Source organism: Oncorhynchus kisutch, linkage group LG20 (genome assembly GCF_002021735.2).
Source record: "Oncorhynchus kisutch isolate 150728-3 linkage group LG20, Okis_V2, whole genome shotgun sequence".
NCBI lineage: Eukaryota > Metazoa > Chordata > Actinopteri > Salmoniformes > Salmonidae > Oncorhynchus > Oncorhynchus kisutch.
The window spans coordinates 38,202,302-38,214,597 of record NC_034193.2 but is presented as its reverse complement, the minus strand read 5'-3'; the positions used below and the strand labels follow the sequence as shown (position 1 = coordinate 38,214,597).

Here is a 12,296-nt window from a genome sequence, read left to right as displayed (position 1 = left end):
TTGTGATTCAAACGTGAAGGTACTACTAGGCCAGGGTTTCCCAAACTCGGTCCTGGCCCCCCTGGGTGCACGTTTAGTTTTTCGCCCTAGCACTACACAGCTGATTCAAATAATCAAAGCTTGATGATGAGTTTGGGAAACCCTGTACTGACGACTGGGCCGTACCCACTCTGACCTACAGCACTGAGCAGTAGGGGGCGCTAACGCAACAGCAAGCTACAACACTATACGCACAGGAAGTGGTAAACAGCTAAATCTGACATTTCTATTGGCAATTAATACGTAAAACAAAAGGATATGTATGTTACCAAGGTTCGTTGATGGCACAAGTGCGAATGACTGATAGAAAATCAATATTTTTTTAACAGAGAGGCTATTTTGACTCATTTTAGTTAGGAAATTAAGAAGACTAGGCAGGGACAAAGACTGAGGCCTAATGTTGAAGAGAAAACAACAGACGAACTGGCAAATTGAGATTCATGGCCGATCTTTAAGGAACGAATGTAAAACCACAATGGCGGAACTCATTTCTTGTCACAGCTCATTTCAACTGATTATGGGTCTGTAGGAGTGTGAAGGTTGAAAGGGTTTTGAAATGGTTTGACAACCATGGCTACAGATTTGAGGGTTGCTCTGCTCAACATATTTTAATTTCAGCTCTTTGTAAAACAGAAGTGACATACACAACGCACACACAAATGTTGTATTCATTAGAGCATGCAACGGAGGATGGTTTAAAACGTTTTGCAACAGAGATCTAAAATTAGCGTTTCTTATTGGACAAGTCCAGGTAGTCTCTCCTTGTTCCAGTCTGTTTTCTTCAGTTTGCTACCTAATGAATATGACCCTAGTACAGGAACAGATTCAGCAGAGAAGGAAGGATATCGTACCTCGCCTGACGAGAAAGGGCTTGGTGTAGTCCCAGCTATCATTGTCGTTGCGGAGGACGTTGAGTCGCGTGGGCTGCATGGGGAGAGAGAGCAGAGCACCGCTGCATGTGTGTTAGGGGTCCACAGGGATCCTGGTGGAGTGTGTGTGAGCACTGTGTGTGTATGTGGGTTTGTGAGTGTGTGTGTTTACCCGAGCGTATTCGATCTTCAGGGTGCAGCAGCCGGCGTATATGTCTGCTCCGTTGAGAGCCGATTTCGCCTTCTGGGCGTTTTTGACAGTTTCGAACGTGGCAACACCATTAAGGAAGAGCAACCGGGAGGATCTCAGTGGAATTCAAAACATTGTGTGGCAAACAGAGTAGAATCACAATGACCAGAAGGCAATAACATAGGAGATGGAGCAAGAACTACAAGCCACCCTGCAGACGACTAAGGCTGTTCACATACTCTTGGGTCACTCAGCCCAATGTAGTTCTGCTTCAGAGAAGCTGTAATCAGCTCAGCAATTGCAATTGCAGATTAGTTTATAGAATAGGGCCCTGTTCGAATCCTCCTAAAATACCTTCTCCTCCTTCGCTTCCTTGTAAGTAATCCCTCATCTGACAAGGCATAACTGGTGCAATTACAATGGAAAGCTTGCTTACATCAATCCATTCATGTCAGATCAGTAATTAGTTGAAGATAGGAAGGAAGGATTCATTTTAAGAATATTTGAACAAGGCCCTATTCTATAACCGTATTGGCAGTGACTGTGCTGATTACAGCTACTCTAGTGTAGCTGAGTAGTGACTGTAGTCTCTAACGTCATGACATCTTTTCAAGCTGCTCTGCTTCCAGCTTGCAGACGAGTAGATCGTTATGCAAATTCGGTAGTAAAAGTAAAATGCACTATAAAAACCTAAAAAGGTCCAAAATGTCTCTGTTAATATATAATTGAAATCTAATTGAGGTGGGCCAAATTGTCTTTCTATTTCTCGCTTGTTGAGCCTGTCTTCAAATATTATATGATAAAATGCAGTATGTGATGGTACGCCCATTGGAACACACACACAGATCAAATCATACACACATGCAACACAGAGCACCTTAGAAACCCCCATTGCCGCGGTAACCACATCCCAGTGGCAATAAAACAGGGGTTTTAAGTATCCATCTCCCATAAAACCCAAACCTGAAACAACAGTGACAACAATCCCTTGTCTCCTGAATTCCCATTGGCCAATCTCTGCTCCTAGTGTTACCATTAGCAAGAAACTCTTGACTGATAGCTGTACATGATCCACATAATGAGCCAACTTGGAGACAAAGTGAAATGTCTTGTAATGCCAGACAGTAAATATAAACAGCTGCCCATTGCGTTACAATGTGATTATAAATAAGGGAACAGTATCAGTACTTCAGTATATCAGTTAAAACGTACCTCCCATTGTTGATCATTTTTCCAAGAAGATACAAAAACTGAACACAAATGTGGTTCACACTCCAGAACTGCATGCACTGACTGGCCTACAACATGCTAATTATTACATAGGCTGTTAATCTGATATAAGACTTGCATAATGAAAAGTGTGTTGAAATATGGCCACTAACCCACTACACATACTGGAGGTGTGCAAACCATAATACACACACACACACACACACACACACACACACACACACACACACTGCTTACAACATATAAGTGAGCGCTGGTGCTGTCAGGTGTTTATTCATGCGAAGTGTGTGTGTGCCAGGAGTGTGTGTGTGTGTGTGATGCCGAGAGACAGTCATCCATATTTGATGAAGGGCCATCTCGTCCGCTGGAATGCTGCTCATGCTGATTCAGTGCTCTCGAGGACCCGGTCGAGTGGAGTGGGCTCTGCTCCTCTACTCTGAAGCTTTTTACAGCCTGAGTGCGTTTGTGTGTGGGGCCAGCACTGACTGACAGCTTGTTTCCCACTCCAAAATGACATACTGATGCAGGTGTGCATACTCATACAAACCCACAGGGAGACATACACAGACACTTACGCAAAATCACTCATACAGACAGACTCTTGAATCAATACACATGCACATGCTTCCACTCTACATGCATCCTCGGCACAAACCCACCCGTGCATGCACGTACACACACGCCTGCAGTAGCCCAGCTTGACTCCAGAAAGGATATTCCACCATGGCCTGGATTCCATTGCGTTTGAAGATGACAATGCGCAGCACGTTGCCTATGGGATTGCAGACTGTGTACAGAACATCCTAGAAGACAGAAGAGCAACGACTGGGTTCTGACTAATGCTGTAATGAACACAATAATTAGGAACAGTTTCCTAAACGCTTAGTAGTTTGTGTGGTATTTTTCTAGATGACCCAGACCGACACCACAAGTTGAAACGCATTTCTTCGTGCTTCTTTTAATTATATTTGTTCATGGATAGAAGATTGGCTGTCTGTTAAACATACATTTTAGACTTTACGTTTTGTGGCTGAGCTGCTGGGTTGCCGAGATAAATAACATGCCACATTAGCATGTAAACTAAATCATTGTAAGCAACACCATTGTAAATAACATGCCACATTAGCATGTAAACTAAATCATTGTAAGCAACACCATTGTAAAGTTAAACCATTGTGAACTTAAACATTGTAAACTATTGTGAACAAAACCATTGCTGAACTATCGCAAACTTAACCATTGCATCATGAACTAAACCATCGTAAGCTAAAATACCATAAGCTAAACCATGGCATTGTGTACTAAACCATGATAAACTAAACCATCGTTTGCTAAAATACCATAAGTTAAACCATGGCATTGTGTAATAAACCATGATAAACTAAACCATTGTAAGCCAAACCAAATAAACTATTTGAAATTAAACCATCCTAAACTAAACCATTGTGAACAAAATCGTTGCAAGCTTCCCACTGGACACACCATGTCATTTCAACGTGGAGAATTGGGTGATATTGTCACGAGTCCGACCGAGGGTGGTTTCCCTTCCCGGGCGGGTGGCGCTCGGCGGTCGTCGTCACCGGCCTATTAGCTGCCACTGATTGTCTTTCCTCCCCCTCCTTGTATGTTTATTGCTAGCACCTGTTTATGTTTAATTAGTTTGTCTTTATTAGACAGCCGGCCCGCCTGACTGTTGTGCGGGATTATTTCAGTGTAACCTTCGGCTCTGTTGTAGAGGTACGTGTTAGTGCCTGCTCGTGATTTTTCCGTTGTACATTTTCATTCCCTGTGTTTGGGGCCGTTACTATTGCGAGAACCCTGTGGTGCGTTGGTGCTATTAAAGACGCACAGCATTGCACTCTCTGTCTCCTGCGTTTGACTCCACACCCACGACACCCGGAGCATTACAGATATTTGGTAGATACGTTGATCAATGTGGTTCCAACCTATTTTCACCCACTCAAAAAGACAACCAAAAGTTTAATTCCCAATGTGTTATTACTATGCTTTCAACCAGAGAACCCTAACCCTAACCCTAAAAGCACAACCAAATTCTAATGGAAAATCAATGTCTGATTTTTGGTTTTAGTTTTCACCTAAATGTGTTTTCACTGTGCTTCAACCATTTAAAAGCACAACAAAGTTCAAATGGGAATACAATGTCAGATATTTAGTTTAACACAACTTAATGTGTTATCACTGTGCTTGATCTAATAGCACAGCCACATGACCTGGATTGTCGTTACCTGAGATGACATTAAAGTACATGGTGGATCGATGCCGTTTGAGTTTTTTGTACAGATTATTATTGCAATTGCAAAGATTTCTACAGATCTACGACACTGAATGCTTTCTATGATTACATGAGAAGACATTTATTGTTACAGTAACCTCATAATGTAGCCATGGATGTGCTACTCATTTTAAGGTTGAATAAATACTGTTATTAGTTTGCAAAATAGCCTTAACATTATGCTATTTACTGTCTTACAAAGATAATATTGAATTGTGTTTGGTTGACAATGCAACCAAATATCAACATTTAAAGGATATGTATCTGTCACGAATACGATCGAAGGTGGCTCCCATTCCCGTTCGGGTGGCGCTCGACGGTCGTCGTCGCCGGTCTACTAGCAGCCACCGATCCTTTTTCCCTTTTCGTTTGGTTTTGTCTAATTGTTTTCACTTGTTCCTTGTTGGGTTTTTTGGGTTGGTGCTATTTAAGTTTGATTAGCCCGCTGGTGTTTGTGCGGGCTTGTTTCTGTTAAATGATGGTGTTTGTTATTGTGGGTTTTCCACTGTCCGTTTTTGACCAGTGTGTATGTTAGGTGGAGTGTTTTACGCCTGTGTTTCGGAGTCACCTATTTGTACATTTTATTGGTTGGACATTAAAGCGTGGTTTTTCCCGTATCCTTGGCTCTCTGTGCCTGACTCCACACACACTCACTCTTTGGACGTTACAGTATCAACTGCTTGGATAGTTCCATCTGGCTTAATCCTATTCTTTAACTTTTATTTTTGGTTTAAATGGAGACGTAAATCCAAATGATAATTTGTTAACTTGTCGACAAGTTAATAGGCTATTTACCGTATTGCAAAAGTGATGTTGAATTGTGTTTGGTTGTCAACACAACCAAATATCAACATTTGAAGGAGATGCATCTTCTGCTTGGATATCTGTGCCACTGAGTTTGGCTTCAATTCCAGTTTGTCAACAAATTAATAATTGATATGTTGGATTCACGTCTCCATTTCAACCAAACCAATATATGTTCAAAAATAGGACTAAATCAAATCATACTTTAAATTCACTTTAAATACAGTTTTATTTGATTTAATCCTATGCTTCAACTTTTATTTTTGGTTGAGATGGAGTTGTGAATCAAACATATCTAGTATTAACTCGTTGTCACGGCAGATTTTCTCCTCTTCCTCTGAAGAGGTGAAACAAGGATCAATACGCGGCGTGGTAGGTGTCCATGGTTTTTAATATGAAAAACTCAACATGAACACAAATACAAAAAAACAATAAACGTGAACTAACCGAAACAGTCCCGTGTGGCACAAACACTGACACAGGTAACAATCACCCACAAAATACCCAAAGAATATGGCTGCCTACATATGGTTCCCAATCAGAGACAACGATAGACAGCTGCCTCTAATTGAGAACCAATCTAGGCAACCATAGACATACAATTTACCTAGAACGGAAACAGCCCCATAAACATACGCTGCCGACCTAGGATTGGCAACCCTACTAAATGGCCCCACTGGACTGAGGGGCAGCTCCAGACTGAGGGGCAGCTCGGGACTGAGGGACAGCTCCGGACTAAGGGGCAGCTCCGGACTGAAGGGCAGCTCCGGACTGAAGGGCAGCTCCGGACTGAAGGGCAGCTCCGGACTGGCTGACGACTCTGGCGGATCCTGGCTGACTGGCGGATCCTGGCTGAATGGCGGCTCTGGCGGATCCTGGCTGAATGGCGGCTCTGGCGGATCCTGGCAGACTGGCGGCTCTGGCGGATCCTGGCAGACTGGCGGCTCTGGCGGCTCCTGGCAGACTGGCGGCTCTGGCGGCTCCTTGCAGACTAGCAGCTCTGGACAGGCGGGAGACTCTAGCAGCTCTGGACAGGCGGGAGACTCTAGCAGCTCTGGACAGGCGGGAGACTCTAGCAGCTCTGGACAGGCGGGAGACTCTAGCAGCTCTGGACAGGCGGGAGACTCTAGCAGCTCTGGACAGGCGGGAGACTCTAGCAGCTCTGGACAGGCGGGAGACTCTAGCAGCTCTGGACAGGCGGGAGACTCTAGCAGCTCTGGACAGGCGGGAGACTCTAGCAGCTCTGGACAGGCGGGAGACTCTAGCAGCTCTGGACAGGCGGGAGACTCTAGCAGCTCTGGACAGGCGGGAGACTCTAGCAGCTCTGGACAGGCGGGAGACTCTAGCCGCTCTGGACAGGCGGGAGACTCTAGCCGCTCTGGACAGGCGGGAGACTCTAGCCGCTCTGGACAGGCGGGAGACTCTAGCCGCTCTGGACAGGCGGGAGACTCTAGCCGCTCTGGACAGGCGGGAGACTCTAGCCGCTCTGGACAGGCGGGAGACTCTAGCCGCTCTGGACAGGCGGGAGACTCTAGCCGCTCTGGACAGGCGGGAGACTCTAGCCGCTCTGGACAGGCGGGAGACTCTAGCCGCTCTGGACAGGCGGGAGACTCTAGCCGCTCTGGACAGGCGGGAGACTCTAGCAGCTCTGGACAGGCGGGAGACTCTAGCAGCTCTGGACAGGCGGGAGACTCTAGCAGCTCTGGACAGGCGGGAGACTCTAGCAGCTCTGGACAGGCGGGAGACTCTAGCAGCTCTGGACAGGCGGGAGACTCTAGCAGCTCTGGACAGGCGGGAGACTCTAGCAGCTCTGGACAGGCGGGAGACTCTAGCAGCTCTGGACAGGCGGGAGACTCTAGCAGCTCTGGACAGGCGGGAGACTCTAGCAGCTCTGGACAGGCGGGAGACTCTAGCAGCTTTGGACAGGCGGGAGACTCTAGCAGCTCTGGACAGGCGGGAGACTCTAGCCGCTCTGGACAGGCGGGAGACTCTAGCCGCTCTGGACAGGCGGGAGACTCTAGCCGCTCTGGACAGGCGGGAGACTCTAGCCGCTCTGGACAGGCGAGGCGCACTGTAGGCCTGGTGCGTGGCGCCGGCGCTGGTGGTACTGGGCCGAGGACACGCACCTCAGGGTGAGTGCGGGGAGGAGGAACAGGGAGTACTGGGCTCTGGACATGCACAGGAAGCCTGGTGCGGGGAGCTGCCACCGAAGGGCTGGTGCGTGGAGGTGGCACTGGATAGACTGGACCGTGCAGGTGCACTGGAGCTCTTGAGCACCGAGCCTGCCCAACCTTACCTGGTTGAATGCTCCCGGTCGCCCTGCCAGTGCGGCGAGGTGGAATAGCCCGCACTGGGCTGTGCAGGTAAACTGGGGACACCATGCGTAAGGCTGGTGCCATGTACGCCGGCCCAAGGAGACGCACTGGAGACCAGATGCGTAGAGCCGGCTTCATGGCACTTGGCTCGATGCCACTCTAGCCCGGCCAATGCGAGGAACTGGTATGTACCGCACCGGGCTATGCACCCGCACTGGGGACACCGTGCGCTCCACAGCATAACACGGTGCCCGCCAGGTCTCTCTCGCTCTCCGGTAAGCACAGGAAGTTGGCGCAGGTCTCCTACCTGGCTTCGCCATCCTTCCTTTGTGCCCTCCCCCCCAATAAATTTTAGGGGCTGACTCTCGGGCTTCCTACCGTGCCGCCGTGCTCGTTTCTCCAACTCCATTCTCCTGTAACCCTCCTCGCACTGCTCCAGCGAATCCCAGGCGGCCTTGGCACTCTCCCTGGGTCGACCGCCCACCTGTCTATCTCTTCCCAAGTCGTAAAGTCCAGATTCTGCTCCCAAGTCCAATAATCCTGACATCGCTGCCTCTCCTGCTCCTCGTAATGCCGCCTCTCCGCGTTCGCTGCCTCCAGCTCTGCCTTGGGGCGGCGATATTCCCCTGGCTGTGCCCAGGGTCCTTTAGCGTCCAGGATTTCCTCCCATGTCCAGAAGTCCTGATTGCGCTGCTCCTGCTGCCTGTCACCACGCCGCTTGGTCCTGTTGTGGTGGGTGATTCTGTCACGGCAGATTTCCTCCTCTTCCTCTGAAGAGGTGAAACAAGGATCAATACGCAGCGTGGTAGGTGTCCATGGTTTTTAATACAAAAAAACTCAACATGAACACAAATACAAAAAAACAATAAACGTGAACTAACCGAAACAATCCCGTGTGGCACAAACACTGACACAGGAAACAATCACCCACAAAATACCCAAAGAATATGGCTGCCTAAATATGGTTCCCAATCAGAGACAACGATAGACAGCTGCCTCTAATTGAAAACCAATCTAGGCAACCATAGACATACAATTTACCTAGAACGGAAACATCCCCATAAACATACAAAACTACCTAGAAAGGGGACAGCCCCATAAACATACAAAACCCCTAGACAAGACTAAACACATAAATCCACACCCTGACCTAACCAAAATAATAAAGAAAACAAAGAATAACTAAGGCCAAGGCGTGACACTCGTAGACTCCATTTCAAATCAACCAAAGCTTGAAACCCTATGCCTTTATGTATTGTCTATTTTTTGTTGAATCCTGGGCTAAATAGCATCATTGATGATATACAGAATGATTGATAAAGTATGGTTACATTTAATTTGCTCTGTGAACCTACCCTTTGGAATGAGTTCGATGGCAACAGTGAGATTTCAACAATCACTCTCACGATAGCACTGAGTAAAGACAGAATCTCTAAACTTGCATGACAATCGTGTGCCGTATTCTAGAGATGTAATCTCTGAACCCATAAACACATTTCATGCTAAGTAGCTATCTACATTTTCTAAATGTGGTCTGTCACCAGAGATCAGCCTCGATGTTGCGGTGGGTTACTAATTTGTGCCTTTGTCACTGGTTCTTCCTTTGACAGCTATGTCATGATGATGGCGTTCGACGCCATGGAGAGTGCCGACAGGCCGTGACATGCGGCGCCAATTAAGTGGTCCTGTATGGCTCAGTTGGTAGTGCATGGATCTTGAAACGGCAGGATTGTGGGTTTGATTCCCTGGGCCACCCACATGTAAAATTTATGCAGGCTTGACTGTACGTCGCTTTGAATGAAAGCATCTGCTAAAAGGTATACATATTATTATATTATGGTAATAGTCAGTGACAAATATTAATGCTAACCTGGGTTTGGTTAAAAACCTGGATGGGACAGAAGGAATAGCTGTAGATAGATCAACTGTCCAGTAGGAGCAGCTGCCCAGCCTATTGTTTTTTTCTTATGGATATTACGTTGAAGATCTGACGTTGTGGAAAGGTAAAAATTCAACATATTTTATGCAAGGTTTGTCTAACCCCTCAAAACGACAGTTGATGACAGTTCATGACTGTTTTCAAATCCAATGTATTTTTTCACGTAAATTCCACATCACAATATGTTGACAAATTACATTGAAACAACATTGATTTAACCAGCTTGTGCCCAGTGGGTTGACTACCGTAAGTTAAACTATTGAAAGCTAAACCATTGTAAACTAAACAATCGTCAACTAAACCATACTGAACACAAATATTGTCAACATTGTAAACTCAACCATTGCACTGAACTGGCATGAACTTACAGTGGTGATGGGATAGAGGGGGTTCTGAATGGAGAGGAGCAGGACTTTGTTGCCACTACTGGGGTCATCGGCATTAGTTGGCCGCGTGATTCTCTTACTGGTGGAGTAGTTGAAGAAGGCCTGCTGGCCGGCAATGTAGACAGCTTCGTTGACCCCGCATGTCACGCACTGGTCGGCACTCTCCATGGCTTCAAACTCCACCAGCGCCTGACGCTTGAACGGCATCATCATGACGTAGCTGTCAAATGAAGACCCAGTGACAAAGACACAATTAGTAACCCACCGCAACATCGAGGCTGATCTCTGGTGACTGACAAAATGTAGGAAATGTTGATAGCTACTTAGCATGAAATGTGGTTATAAGGCACACGATTGTTGTGGGAGTTTCGTCATTTTTGTCTCATGACAGAGAAAAGGTTTCCCTTTTTATTGGATGCTGTGCAACACTCGACAAATAAATCAGACTGTCATGCAATATCTGTCGAAAACAGTGATCGTGTAAACTACCTGGAAACTACCTGTCATCTTGCTGCCAAAGACGACCTCAATGGAAATAAACTTCATGGCTTTAATGTGTTTTTATTCTCAATCATGTTTTATGTATGTAATGTTGGCTCCGGCTGGAGCAGCCTGATACTTTTAATGATCTAATAAATTCAGTCAATCAATAAATCAATCAACAAACCTTGTTTCAGTCATGTTACAGACATTTGATGAGTGTCAAGCAACAATCCATGTTTTTACTTCTCAATCAATCAAAAAAAAAGTATACTTTTAGCATGAAATGTGGTTATAAGGCACACGATTGGGAGTTTCGTCATTTTTGTCTCATGACGGGGGGGGGGGGGGGGGGGGAATGTTACAACAACCTTTGTCACAAAATGCTTTTACCTGGCCTAGCCCCCCAAGAGCAAGCAAAAGGAAAAAACTCCCTATTAAGGAAGACACATTTTTCCATTGATGTACAATCCATAACCATACTATCATCCTCAACTTTAGAAATAGTAAGCAACAAGTCCTACGTCCAATACATCTCTTAACACAGCTCTCCTTTGGCAACAATCGTATCGATCAGAATCAGCATTCAGGAATCATCTACATCCTGCCACGAGAAACATTCATACACTGAAGACCTAGCCAGTGTTTCACTCAGTGGCCCATATTCAATTTTAGCTCCTCAATTCCCTAGTTAGATATCTCAATGTTTTACTTATACATACATGCAGTGATGATAAAATAAAAGTAGATGCTCGTATGAGGATTTTGTCTCGATTTGTCTCTCAAACCACACTGAGGTAATTGCTTTGTAACTCAACATTTGTGGAGAGAGAGAAACCAAACTATTTTTAAGTTCTCACCTCTCTTGAGGTGCTGATATTCTGCCCTACCAAGCAAAAAGGCAGTAGCTGCTCATTTGGTCAAAAATGAGTTAATGTCATTTTTGCTACATAAAATACATGCTTAATCATGTGGACAAGTATCCTGCCTCTATTGTATTGTGTTTTGGAGATAATGGGGGTCATGTTAACAGTAACTGCATAAAGTTACTGGGAAACCTGTCACGATCGTTTAGAGATGGATTGGACCAAGGTGCAGCGTGGTAGGCGTACATTTTACTTTTATTGAAATTACACCGAAAAAACAACAAAATACAAAAATGAGCGTAAAGCTACATGCAGTGCAGAAAGCAACTACACACAAACAAGATCCCCAATCAGAGACAACGATAGACAGCTGCCTCTGATTGGGGACCATACCCGGCCAACAAAGAAATAGAAAAACTAGAATGCCCACCCAAATCACACCCCGACCTAACCAAATAGAGAAATAAAAAGGCTCTCTAAGGTCAGGGCGTGACAAAACCAAGGTAAATAAAAGCTTAACGCTATGAGCAGTTACTGCCTTTTTGCTTGGTAGGGCCACGCATTCTATTTTTGTTGAACTTGAAAGAGTTCAACATAAGTTCAAATAAAATGTCCTCCTGGTTATGCTTTATTTTACAGTCAACAACTATTCATCTAGCTAGTATCTTACATTATCTACTAAGAATGGATGGTTTTGGATGATTGGGATTCTAAGATATTATCAGGTGGTCATCCCTATATTATAACTGCATGATAATGCACTACTTAAATTGCAGACAGAGCACACTCCACCTTCGTAAATAGCATTGCACAATAAAGCCTCCCCATCATTCTAATGTGAATGCTGTCCTTGAGGCCACTGTTTGAGTGGAGCTGACAGCTCAC

General features: G+C 45.5%; 1 protein-coding gene across 1 annotated transcript in view; it reads right to left on the bottom strand.

The window, feature by feature from the left end:
• The window catches only part of LOC109875535 (heterogeneous nuclear ribonucleoprotein L-like), a 65,083-nt gene that overhangs the window by 25,637 nt on the left and 27,150 nt on the right, over nucleotides 1-12,296 (bottom strand). The window contains exons 3-6 of the mRNA XM_020467875.2: nucleotides 10,048-10,285; nucleotides 3,046-3,131; nucleotides 1,081-1,177; nucleotides 891-963 (exon numbers count right to left, since the gene is read on the bottom strand). Of these exons, the coding sequence (XP_020323464.1) occupies nucleotides 891-963; nucleotides 1,081-1,177; nucleotides 3,046-3,131; nucleotides 10,048-10,285 (494 nt within the window). The remainder of the gene's footprint in view (nucleotides 1-890; nucleotides 964-1,080; nucleotides 1,178-3,045; nucleotides 3,132-10,047; nucleotides 10,286-12,296) is intronic.